The sequence below is a fragment of the Phodopus roborovskii genome, unplaced genomic scaffold (assembly GCF_943737965.1).
Source record: "Phodopus roborovskii unplaced genomic scaffold, PHOROB, whole genome shotgun sequence".
NCBI classification, from domain to species: domain Eukaryota; kingdom Metazoa; phylum Chordata; class Mammalia; order Rodentia; family Cricetidae; genus Phodopus; species Phodopus roborovskii.
Genome location: NW_026126407.1, coordinates 55011150 through 55023444, shown reverse-complemented (window position 1 = coordinate 55023444; position 12295 = coordinate 55011150). Strand labels below are relative to the sequence as shown.

Sequence of the window (12295 nt, the reverse complement as noted above, 5' to 3'; positions counted from 1 at the left end):
GTCATCACTTAGGAAATAACACTATACCCAGACAAGCATGGCTGTGTTCGGGACCTGTTAGAAGAATGTAAAAAGGCAGTGGAGCTTGGTGACAAAGCATCAGGGAGACTTAGGCAAGTATCTCCAGAGCTGCAGAGGGTGGGGCGGCCAACCACTCTGAAGCTGAATGGAAATCAAATAGCCCTATCTATTCTTCTGCTGTTGCCTCTCCTTTAACTGAGGTAGGGTCTGATAGCAAAGGAACAGTGGGTTCCAAGGTACTTGAGGGGGTCCATACATACATCTTGAGTGGCGAGAAGCATGTGGTGTAGCTTCTGTGCAAGTGTAAAGCAAGGCCCCAGACTGCTATTCTGAGTCTGGGCATGTTTCTCTATGGTTTTTCCTGGTGAACATCTCATAGACAGGTGGCTTTGGGACTGTTTGGTTCCCTAAAATGCTTTCTTGGTAGTTTTAATAGAGAGCAGGCAGTACTTTGTTGTTGCTCAGCCTGCTGCAATGACTGTTAAAAAATTAACAGTAAAAGTATGGTACATAGAGCATGGTCAAGCCAAGCTATGGTCATGGCCACCCAGAGTTCCTGCTCTTGTGTCTTTGCATGGCTATAAATACTTCATTGCCCCATTTTTCTTCTTTTAGGCTGCTAGAAATTGTGAGCTACAAAATTATTGGTGTGCACCAAGAAGATGAACTATTAGAGTGTTTATCTCCTGCAACCAGTCGAACTTTTCGAATAGAGGTAACTGTCAGAACTATCTACTGGAGTGGATACCACCATGGATTATATAAGGTTACTTGGGTTGTTCCATTCATCAGGTCTCACAGAGGATAATTTCATTCCAAGCTTTAAAAATGCTGCAATATGGAAAAAAGTACATTATAGCTTAGAATAATGTAGCCACTGATGAGTGTGCACATGCCCATGCACCCTTCATCCCAGAGCCTCTTAATCCCAAACTACTGTGGTCTGCTTTTGTGCCTTGTGAGGGAAGTCTTGTGGGATTTGTCTATAATTTGGGCCAAGTATGGTGGGACACACTTTTAGAGCAGTATTGCTGCCTGCATGTATGTCTGTACTCTATGCATACAGAGTCCAGAGACGTGCACTGCTGGAATTACAGATGTGAGCTGCTGTAGGTTCTGATAATCAAACCCAGGTCCTCCGGGTTTTAATTCCAGCATTCAGGAGGCAACAACAGTCCATCCAGTCTGATCTATATACCAAGTTCCAGGCCAGTCAGCTATATAGTTAGCCTAAATATAAAAGTTAAAAAACAAACAAACAAACAAAAAGTTTAGGACCAGGCAAATGCTGTGGTAAGGTGCTCCCCCCAACTTCAGCTTGGCAGCCCCAGTTTGATCTCCTGGACCCACATGACTGGTGGAAAGAACTTGCTCCTCTGATCCCCCCATATGTGTGACAGGCATCAATAATAGAACAGGCACAAACTCTAGGTCAGTCGTAAAAATAGAATTGCTGGCATTTCCATAGTAACTGGAATATAAATGTTTTGGTTTCTTCCAAGAAACCTGGACTATCTTTTGAGTGGGTCAGCTGAGTGTGGCCTTTTGGTAAAAACGGATGCCAGCAATATATGTTAGTACATTAACAAGTCACCTGAGATGAAGAACTTGAGTAGAAGAAAAGTTTGCAGTGGCTTACAGCTTTGAGGGCTTTTGACATGGCACATCATCTAATAGAAGCCCCTTCACCCTGCTACTGGGAAAGGAGAGCAGCTCCACTAATCTGTGTGTGTGTGGGGGAGGTCGGTCGGTCCCCAGTCAGTTTATGTCACCAGTCTGGGCAACATCTGAGGCTTGGGGTCATCTATTAACTATTGAGTGTCTGGTTAGAATAACCACAGTTACAGGAAGACTTTGTTTAAAATGTACTCCAGGAAATACCTTTGGACCAGGTAGACATAGATAAGGAGAATGAGATGCTAATCACGGTGGCGCATTTCCACAAAGAGGTGTTTGGGACTTTTGGAATTCCATTTTTGCTGAGGATACACCAGGTAAGAGTCCTGTCAGAACTCCATGCCTTTAAGTGACTTGATCTCAGCTGGTGGGGTGGGTAGGCAACCCTGACTTTGGCATCTACCACACCAGTACAGTGGGCATGGACAGTCACCATCTGAGCACACGTGATTTTTCTTTGTCTTCTCAGGGTGAGCATTTCAGAGAAGTGATGAAGCGAATTCAGAGCCTGCTGGATATCCAGGAAAAGGAGTTTGAAAAGGTATGCATGCTTAGGTACCTGGCTAGGCCTTAGTGGCTGCTAGCGCTTGAACCTGAGTGAGGCAGCTGAGCCTCTTTGGCAGGCAGCAGAGATAATGGGGGGGGTTTGCTTTTCTTTTCCAGTTTAAATTTGCAATTGTCATGATGGGCCGGCACCAGTACATCAACGAAGATGAGTATGAAGTGAATTTGAAGGACTTTGAGCCACAGCCTGGTAAGAGGCTCTCAGCAGAGTGCCTTCAATTCCCATGTGCACCTTTTGGGGAGGCAGCAGCCCTGGGGTTGAGTGAGTTAGTTATCCACAGGTCAGGCCTCTGCATTCTAAGGAGTAAGGCTCTTATGCATTAAGGGGCTGAGGTGTTGGTGATTCTGCTTCAAGTTCCCTCTAGGGCTATGTTTTAGCCTTTGAGTTGGAAAAAGGCACCTTAATACACAGCCTAGTGTCAGCTTGTGTTAATGACATCTCTGGGCTCCAGCTGACTGAGCAACCATCCAAGGTGGTAGTTGCCAAGACCCTGGGGTCTTAATGGTTTGTTCTTTGTCCCTGCCAGGTAACATGTCTCATCCTCGGCCTTGGCTAGGGCTCGACCACTTCAACAAAGCCCCAAAGAGGAGTCGCTACACTTACCTTGAAAAGGCAATTAAAATCCACAACTGACTTCCTGCCTTCCCGTGTCCAAGGCGAGGGACAGCTCGTGGGTGTGTGCCCTTTTTAACAGCCGTAGAACTTTGGTACACGTGCACTCTAGCCGAAGTCTCCAGCAAGAGGATTTGCTGCTGATGTTAATTTTATTTTGTTGAGGCTGTTCAGTTTGGCTTCTCTGTATCTATTGACTGCCCTTTTTGAGCAAAATGAAGGTGTTTTTATAAAGCTTGGATGCCAATGAGAGTTATTTTATGGTAACCACAATGCAAGGTAACCATCAGCATCATGGGAGAAGAGGTTCCTAGGATGTGAGTCCCTGACAGAGGTGTCTGATTGGTGCAGGCAGCCTGGCCTCCTGCCTGGGTCCTGCACAACCCTGCAGCTAGAGCTAGTCAGGCTGGTGTGTAGGCTCTTCCGACTTCCTTCAGTTAGACTTTCAGTGACCTGTGTGCATCTAAAGGCAAACCAGAGAAACAACCCTACTCAAAAGTGCTCTCTCCTCCAGTGTGTGCGTCACTGGCCCTTCCTGGGGTTTTTCTTCTTGGCTGCTGGGGTTTCCGTCAGCCAGTACTGTTTGGCAGCCCATTTGCAAAGTGGACACTCTATCCAGTCCTGACAGTTAGGGGTCTTTTTATACACTGAGAACATTGTCAGATACAATTAAGGTTTACGTAATGATCTGAGCAGGTGAAAGAGAATCACTCTAGGCTCCTGTGATGATGGAGCGGGCAAGCGACAAAGGAGAGAGCCTTTTAGCAAGAGCGCATGCTCGCTAGTGGTTAGTAAGCTGTTGACTTTGTAAAAAAAAAAAAAAAAAAAGATAAAAATAAAAAAGGAAAAAAGGAAATGAAATTGTATATTTAATGAATGAAACTGTACAATTTGCCCTGGGAAGAGGTCATTTTCTGTTGGGTGAGTGCAAGTGAACTTGGCCGACTTGGACACTCTGTGTGTAGCTTTATTTGAGTCCTCTCCTCGTTTCCCTTTTTGTTGGAGCTAATGCCAGCTGCGTGTCTAGTTTTGAGTGCAAATAGAATCAGCAAGCCACACTTCTTTTCCCTCCCTCCCCAGTACTTCTGTTTGTTTCTGTAGCAGCAGTGTACACCAACTCTCCTGTATATTGCCTTTTTGCTGGAAAATGTTGTATGTTGAATAAAATTTTCTATAAAAATTATAATCCAGTGAGTGCTGTGGAAGCTGAAGATGAGCATACTCTCCCTGGAGACTGGTCTGGGAGCCTTGCATTGAGTCAGGCCTGCAGCCGCCATGGATTTTTCTCAGCTGTTGGACTTTTCCTTTGGGCAGCCTAGAACTTGCTTATGTAGACCAGGATGGTCTTGAACTCAGAGATCCACCTGCCTCTGCCTCCCAAGTGCTGGGCTTAAAGGTGTGAACCCTGGCTTCGGTGTGGCTTTGGTCTCTAGCATTGAGCTTGAGAAACAAGGTTTTTTGTGAGGTACAGTGGCACAGGCCTCTAACCCTAGCAGTCAGGAAGCAGAGGTAGGCGTATCATATCAACCTGTGCCTCAGAGATCCTGTCACGACTTCGGATGTAGCTGATGGTAGAGTGCTTGTCTAGTGTGTGTGAGGCCCTGGGCCCAGTATGCCAGGAAAATGTAAGAGTCCTCAGCTGGGATCTGTGCACGTTCCTCGGTGACTGGGGACTTGGAGGTCTCTGGATTAGGTCCAGGGGAGGTACCGCTGGCCTGCTGCTGAGCCATCTGCACCCTGGCTCCCTTTCCTTTTGCACTATGAATTGTGTGCCTTCCGATAACTTGTGTTGTACAGATTGATGGGATAAGGAGCAGATCATTCATGGGAGACCCTGTAGGCCTTTATCCTACTGGGCCCTTTGGCCTTGTGCAAATGAGAAGTCACTGGCAGTTATAGGCAAGGCAATGAGGACTGCTCACCCAATGTTGGCCTTTAAACTCCAAGGTGTTCCTGTGTGAGGGCTTCTTGTGGATTGGTCAGTCTTAGGTACTCACGATTTCTATTCTCCCTTAAATATTAAATGATTATTTTTAAAAGAACTTCTTGTAGTGTTTCTTGTGTGCTGCATTCATTTTTCCATTCACTCCCAGCTTCAAAATACTGAGTCTTGAGTTCATGTACCCGATTTGGGGGAAGGCAGAAGCAGACATTTCAAATGTTATGGAACAGTTGTCTTCTAAATTGCTCACTTTAATCCTCTGAAGATGCTGAGTCCTTTTGCTCTGTAGCTGTTGATGGTAGGGGAGACTTAACACACAGTGGTGGCCAGAGTGTGACCTCAGTGAGGGCTGGCAGCCATGGTGGCTACGTGGTTCTGCTCAGGGTTGTGAAGCTGATGAGGTGGTTCAGACTTGTAATCCCAGCACTAAAGAAGTGGGAGCAGGAAGGTGAGGAGTTCAAAGCCATTCTTGGCCACATAGCAGAGCCTAGGGCAGCCTGAGTTATTTAAGACCCAGTCTGAAAATACAGGAACATAACCCTGAAGGTACACACTCATTGTCTACTGGGTTGTCTGCAACAGCAGGTCCTTGCATGTTGGCTCTTAGCCTTGTGGCATTAAGGCAGTGTTTCCCTGTGTCTCCTTGGTGATCCTCTCTGGCAGTAATAAGGTCTTCAAGAGCATTGAGCCAGCTGTCCTCCTGACCATTGCATCTGGCAAGGAGTAAGGTGAGGATTCCACAGTGCTAACCGGCTGTTTTTGAGCACTTAGTCCCTGGGGAGGGGGATGGGGTTGACCCTGTGACCTTGTAAGATTAGGCTACATAGTGACACACTGCATCAAAGAGTCAAACAAAACTAAGTCTGATACATATACCACAGGCCGTGGGATGGGAACCTGTGGAGGCTGCTTCTGGACCTCAGTTCCAGAAGAGCATTGTAGCCCTCATCTTGAATGAGGTACATTTGCATCCCTCTCAGTGCAGGAAGTTGTCAAGGTGAAGTGTGGACACATTTCTCTAGTGGATTATGTCTGTACCACTGACTGAGTCCTGGGTCGGCAATCCTACAGAAAAGCCTGGTGGTTAATATTGGTGCCTTTTTGAGGCACAGGTGAAGTTTGTGGTGGTCTACAGTGCCACAACTGAACACTGACACAGTCTTGTGAGTGGGTAGGTGGGGTTGGGTTCTTAGAGCTTTCTTGCCGTGGGTCTCTGCAGAGCTTGCCAACACTGGGTGGAAGGGAGAGAGATCCCCTGGCATCTGGTTGAAGGAAGAAGGTGATCGGGATAAAGCCAGGTGCTTTTGTAGGAACGAGGCTGTCTCCAGGTGTGGGGCCCTTATATGGTATGGCCTGTCCTCTGCCAGGCTGTTCTCCCACTAAGTCATCTGCTGCTGCGCGAGTGGAAGCTGTGCCCAAGGCACTGTGGCTGCTAAGCACCAGAAGTGCTCAGTTCTCTGTACCCTGTGACAGTCAGAAGGAAACCCCAGCAGAGTTCATTTTCATGCTCCACAAGGACTGGGTCTCTTCATGTCCTTTAGTCTTGCTGTTGGTGGACATGGGTGTGCTGCTGTTCTGTGAGTGGGACCTACAAGCTGGGGTCCCCTGTGCTTTGAGAACATTCTGGGGGCAAAGATGTGCTGGTATGAGAGGTAGTCTGTCCCTATCAGAGGCCACAGACCTGTACTGCTGGCTGAATGTTGGGGGTAGGTGCAGGTTCCCAGTTTGCACCTTTGGAGAGTGGTCTCTGAGGTGAACTCACCCATCTTAACTGGGTTTACTAGGCTCTTGGATATTCTAAACTCAGTTCTTCAGTAGGGTGAGAGGCTGAGGAAGTTGGGGGAGTGTGTTGAGATGTGAACCTTCCTGCTTGGTGTGGATTGGAGCTGAGGGCACATCAAAAGCCGCCCAGACTTTTCTCCCCAGCCCTGGTGTCTCCTCACTCTTCCTGGACTGTTTGCATGGCAGATTCCCAGGGTGGACTTGTTCAGGGCAGAGCTGGTAGCAGTGTACTGGGAGTAGGCACAGAAGTCGTCCTTGGTGACTGCTGATACCAGAGCCGTGCCCATGACCATACCACACCCACCTGTCTGCTCTGGTGATAAGGCTGAGTAGGATTAGACTTAATTGAATCTCTTGGCTCTGACTCAGAGGGTGAGTTGGCTAGAAACAGTAGTACCTAGAACAGTGTCGGCCACGGCTGTTGGCCCTCATCATGGACTCAGCAGCCCAGCACTGAGCATCAGTGTTACAGCCCTCACTGACAAGTCAGTGGCAGACAACCGCAGACCCTTCGAATGAAGCTGAATAGTCAGTTTTCAGTGGGGTTTCTTCCACTTTGTAGGAGGTGGCAAGTGACTACAGTCTACATCCCCAAAACCTGTGATTGATTTGTGGGGTCACAGCCTGGGCAGAACCTTGCAGTCCTGTGATGGTACACTGTGGAGTGATAATGGGTTTTGTCCTAGGACTGAGACATTCCTGTCCGGACCTGTCTAGGAATACAAGTCAAAGCCAACACATTATTGCCTTGGGAGGGGGAGGGGTCTGAACAAGGAAGGTTGGAGTTGAGCAATGCAACATAAAGATGGTTTATTTTCAAGACAAGTTGCTCTGTCCTGTTTGAGGCCCTAAGACCCATGCTGACCTAGCATCCCATGTCTTAGGGTCTGAAGGCTACTTGTCAGACAGTTTACAGTGGTAGTGCGATCTGGTGTGAGTCCTGTTTCCATGCAGTTCAGGCTTGCAGCTGTAGTACATCCGGTTTCTGAAGTCCTGTCTCCCATCATTTCAGGGCCTGCATTGCAGGTGTAAGGTATATCAGCTGGCAGGCCTCCCTGGGGTCTAGAGAAGTCTGCTGGCCTCACCTGACTTTCAGGCTTCTAGGAGTCTCAGCCTGAAAATCGAGGAAATGCTGCCATCCCATCAAGCCTCCAGCCCACACTCAGTGTATCTACTCACATGTGTGTGCCTTTTCGTGTCGTGTTAATGCAGGGGCTGCAGGGAGACACACTTGAGTTTCTGGTGCCCTGGGCCTGGGTTTCTACCCCTGTCAGTTGGTGCAACACTGCCCCCTTGTGATGAATGTGGGCATTACAGGGAACCTCACCAAAGACCAGTTGCCAGTGTCCTTCATGTGCCTGAAAGCTTCCTATTTCCCCTTTCCTTCGTTGCTTTCTTTGAGTCTTTCCTCCCTCTCTGTTTGAACAATGATAGGCAGGGCATTGTTTGTGCTTTGTAAATTAAGTGGAGCTTCAGTGTGTTGGCGCACACCTATCAAACCAGCAGTCAAGAAAAGAGGCTGAGTCAGGAGGGAGTGACATTGCAAGCTCAAGACCAGCCTGGCCATTTGGTGAGTCACTGTCTCAAAATGAAAAGGAGGGCTGGGGCTGTAGCTCTGTCGTAGAGCTTGCCTATCAGACACAAAGCCTGGGTTCAGTCCTCAGCACTAACTGCAAAGAAACACAAAGCTCAACTGTCTTATACTGGACCTTGTCCAGTGGTCCTCATATTCCCCAGAAGTCTCCATAAGCCACTTCCTTTCCATTGGCCTTACACTGTAAGCTGGGAAGGAGCTGTAAGGAGTAAACCTCACTGGGGGTTGGGGGCCCCCTCCACAAATAACTCATGGAGACCCATCCCTCCCTAGATTCTATAGCCCCGCCTCAGATTCTCTTGGTCATGAGGGTGTCAGGCTAAACTTGTGAATCTGCCTGGGAAAATGACAAGATGGAGAATGAAGAATAGATGGACACGCAGGCCGGCTGGATGGGTGCATAGGGAGGGTGCTATCTGGATGGTGTCACAACCGTCCTCAGGTGAACTCATTGAGACAGGGTGATTGTGAGTTCTAGGCCAGAGTTTCTTTTCCTATCGCTGTGATAAAATACAGGGATGTAACGAAGACTGGTTTGTTTTAGCAAATAGTTCATGGTGGGAAGGCATAGGCGGCAGCCACTTGAGCAGGCTAGTGACATGACAGTCAGGAAACAGGGAACGATGAAAGTGTGCTGGGGCCCAGCTCCCTGTCTCCACTTTACCAATCCAGGGTCCCACCTACAGAGGGCAGGCTCTCCCACCTCCATAAATATAACTAATTCCCACACAGGCAAGGCTCATCTCCCAAACAATTCTGGATTTGGTCAAGGTCACAACATCATTACAGCAACAGATACACACACACACACACACACACACACACACACACACACACACACATATAGTTAAAGAGGTAGGCATTTACTGTGTAACTAAGACTGGCAATCCTCCTGACTTAGCCTCCCAAATAAGTGGTGAGTTTTTGTCGATGTTAGCTGTATTACCCAATCTGTGTTAGCCACAGGCTGCTGGCTGGTGAGAAATGGAAGGGGCAATAGGACCCAGAGCCAAGTAGGACACAAGTTGGAGGGGAACAGATTTTGAGTGAGTGGGAAGGACAGGAACCAAGGGCTATGTCTGTGGTGTCAGAGAGAGGAGATGGCATGCCTTTTCCATGCACCTACTCCTGCAGGGACTTACTGAGGGTCCCCATCTCCTTTTTTTTATGTGTGTTTGCATATATGTGGGTGTACCTGTGTGGGTATGCACATATGTGCACATGTATATGGAGGCCCAACGTTGATGTGGGGGACCATCTTCAAACCTTCTGCTTTACTTATTTAGGCAGGGTCTCTCAATCAAACCCAGAGCTTTCTGATGCAGCTAGTCTCAATAGCCACCTTCTCTGGGATTCCTCTGCCTGTGACTTCTGAGGCTGGAATTACAGGTGGGCTAACCTGCCCGTCACAACACTCATGTAGGTTCTGGGGGGGGGGTCTAAACTCTGGTCTTCATATTTGTGAGGCAAATCTCCCCAGCCCAATATGCTGGTTTTACTGGATACCTCAGGCATCCAGGGGAGAAGGTTGTGGGATACTGGAGAGGAAGGTGGAAGCCTAGAGAAATGGGGGAAGGGGCCTTGAGCAAAACTGAGGACAAAGCAAACTGAGGAAAGCTACTAGGAAGCAGCCAGAGAACATCTGTAGCCTATGATGGGGCACAGAGGATCCAGACTGCAGACCCAAGGCAGGTAGGGAAAGATAGGATAAGGCTCTCTTGGTTTTGCACATAGTGATGGAGCACACTGGTCCCTGGGGAAAGGGGCAGCAGGTGTGAATCTGGTTGTGGGCTGGAGAGGGTTATACATGTAAGAGTATGGGTAACAGGTTTTCCCAAAGGGGCAGAAGCTGGAGCTGATGGAAAGGGGCTAGGGAAGAAGTGGCTGATGGACTGTGGCATCTGTAGTCAGAGGAGGCTGAACCTGGAAATGGGTGGGCATGCGCTCCACACCTCTCCAAGAGGATACCAGCCAGCACATGCTGGGATCCAGGCATACACAGGTGCCGTCTGTCACCCATGGACAGAACAGAGGAGGTGGAGGATGTTGTCACTGGCTCACCCCACCCCCCTGCTGGATGGCTACTCAGGGGCACACATACACACTGACGTTGCTTCATCACTGTTTATAGTGCAGATCACAGGCGGCGGTGGTGGAAAAGCTCCTGCTGGCACACGGGACAGGAGTGGCTCACATCCATGAAGCTCCGCACACAGAAGGGGAGTAAGCAGCAGCCCAGGAAGCACCTGCAGCCTCAGAAGCAGTGTGTGCTCACCTGAGCAGATTGCCTGAGCTGGCCTGCAGCCTCATCACCCATAATCAGGGGTTCCTGTGCCGGCCAGTATCATTACCTCTGAGCAGAGGTCCCTGTGCTGGCCTGCACCCTCATCACACCTCTGGGTGGGTCTCAGTTTTTTGGGGTGGTTCTGCAGGGCAGGGCTGAGAGCCATACATACTTGCTGGCATTGTCCATTCCCACTCCCATCAGAGGGCATCTCTTCCTAACCCAGGCTGCCATCTACCTCTGTCCTCAGTTTTCTTTGTTACTCTAGCTGTCTTCAGCTGTGTCTCAGTCCCATCCCCTCCCTACCAGGTCCCCACTGCTTACCCAAATACAAAGAGGCCACTACATAGCAGCCAGGTGAGGATGCCAGGGACAGGAGTTGTCACTGTGATGATGTGATTCCCACAGTAGGGACATATGGTCTGCATTGGCATGGAAGTTGTCACTCTCGGCATGCCAGTGAACAAGTCTGGGGGGGTAGGGGGGAGAGCTGGGTCAGATCAGAGCCTCTTCTTCCTGTCTCCAGCACCCCCTGTCTGGACACCCCTCTTATATCATGACGTATCTTCCTTGTGCTAACCTATACACCCAAAGCCACCATGTACCTGCCCATCAGCCAAATGATCTGTCTTAGTTAAAACCAGCTAGCCAAGTAAGAATAGGGCCTAGGAACTGTGGAGGTCTTCTGTTTCTAAGCATGGTCCCTTCTGCTTGGGGAGTCCCTAGCATATCCTACCAGACTCAGCCAGCCCATTCACTGTCTTTGATTCCTTGCCTTAGCTGATTTCCAGGCTCTGTGGTTAAAACGTCCTTAAAGCAGGTGCATGAAAGAAAAGAAGGAACACACATGCATGTACACACACACCTCACCATTCCTGCCTCTTTTTGGCACAGTTCTCTTTTTTCTAATGTGCATTGGTGTTTTGTCTGTGTGAAGATGTCAGAAGTCCCAAAGCTGGAGTTACAGGCAAATGTGAGCTGCCATGTGGGTGCTGGGAATTAAGCCCAGGTCCTTAGGAAGAGCAGCCAATGCTCTTAACTGCTGAGCCATCTCTCCAGGCCCTTTCTAGCTCTTGTGCACCAGGCCTACACAAAGGCAGAACACTCAATACATATAAAATAAATAAATATTTTAAAAAAAGTGTAAAAATCCATAAGGAGCTGGGCATGTAAGCCAGTGGTAGAGCATTTGTCTAGCTTGTTCCTTAACCATTACTGTAATAACAAGACAACAAACTAAAGTGCAAACCAGTGTGAGAAATTTGCAGCATGCTTTGGTGATCTGAAGGGGCTGCTGCGGTCAGGTTTGTTATGGCATGGTAAAGCTGACTGATACAGTCTAATGTGTCAATCTTGTGCCTGGGAATTCCTTGGGACACTAGTTTAGAATCTCAAAGCCCTGGTTCACCTTAGGGACTCTGCAGTAACCTCATTTGTGGACTAACACTTATGATACATTTCATAAATATAACATGAGCACCTACCCCATCCCCAAGAATTCCACAGTAGGAAAGGATGCCTCAGAAGCCCTTGGTACTGCACCAACCCCATGTGAGCAGTGTGAGGCCCAGCCTGCCTTGGCACTTCAGGGTTCTTGGCTGTGGGAGGAGGGCTCACAAGAGAAGGTGCCATCTGAGCTTAGTAAGAGGCCTTCTGAGAGCTGGAGCCGGAGACCAGGAGGAGAGACAGCTGCTACACTTACTGGTCTGGACCACTGGTGGTACTTGGGTGTACACAGGGTATGCATGGGGCAACCTCTGGGCTCTTGCGCGAGGAGGGGAATAAGGAGGTGGCTCCTTAGAATGCTGAGAGTCTGAA

General features: G+C 48.8%; 2 protein-coding genes across 4 annotated transcripts in view; one reads left to right on the top strand and one right to left on the bottom strand.

Moving 5' to 3' along the window:
- Usp7 (ubiquitin specific peptidase 7) overlaps nucleotides 1-4061 on the top strand; it is a 50204-nt gene extending 46143 nt beyond the window's left edge. For all 3 annotated transcript variants that reach the window (XM_051181402.1, XM_051181403.1, XM_051181404.1), the window contains 6 exons: nucleotides 13-113; nucleotides 637-736; nucleotides 1896-2015; nucleotides 2168-2239; nucleotides 2362-2452; nucleotides 2790-4061. In XM_051181402.1, the coding sequence (XP_051037359.1) occupies nucleotides 13-113; nucleotides 637-736; nucleotides 1896-2015; nucleotides 2168-2239; nucleotides 2362-2452; nucleotides 2790-2896 (591 nt within the window). In that variant the 3' untranslated portion in view covers nucleotides 2897-4061. The remainder of the gene's footprint in view (nucleotides 1-12; nucleotides 114-636; nucleotides 737-1895; nucleotides 2016-2167; nucleotides 2240-2361; nucleotides 2453-2789) is intronic.
- A 6269-nt stretch (nucleotides 4062-10330) lies between these two features.
- On the bottom strand, nucleotides 10331-10941 carry Litafd (LITAF domain containing). Its single transcript, XM_051181401.1, has 2 exons — nucleotides 10802-10941; nucleotides 10331-10439 (listed from the first exon to the last, which is right to left on the bottom strand). Exons 1-2 carry the CDS (start codon nucleotides 10930-10932, stop codon nucleotides 10331-10333), a joined length of 240 nt encoding a protein of 79 aa, XP_051037358.1. The 5' UTR covers nucleotides 10933-10941.
- Between the last annotated feature and the right edge of the window lie 1354 nt (nucleotides 10942-12295).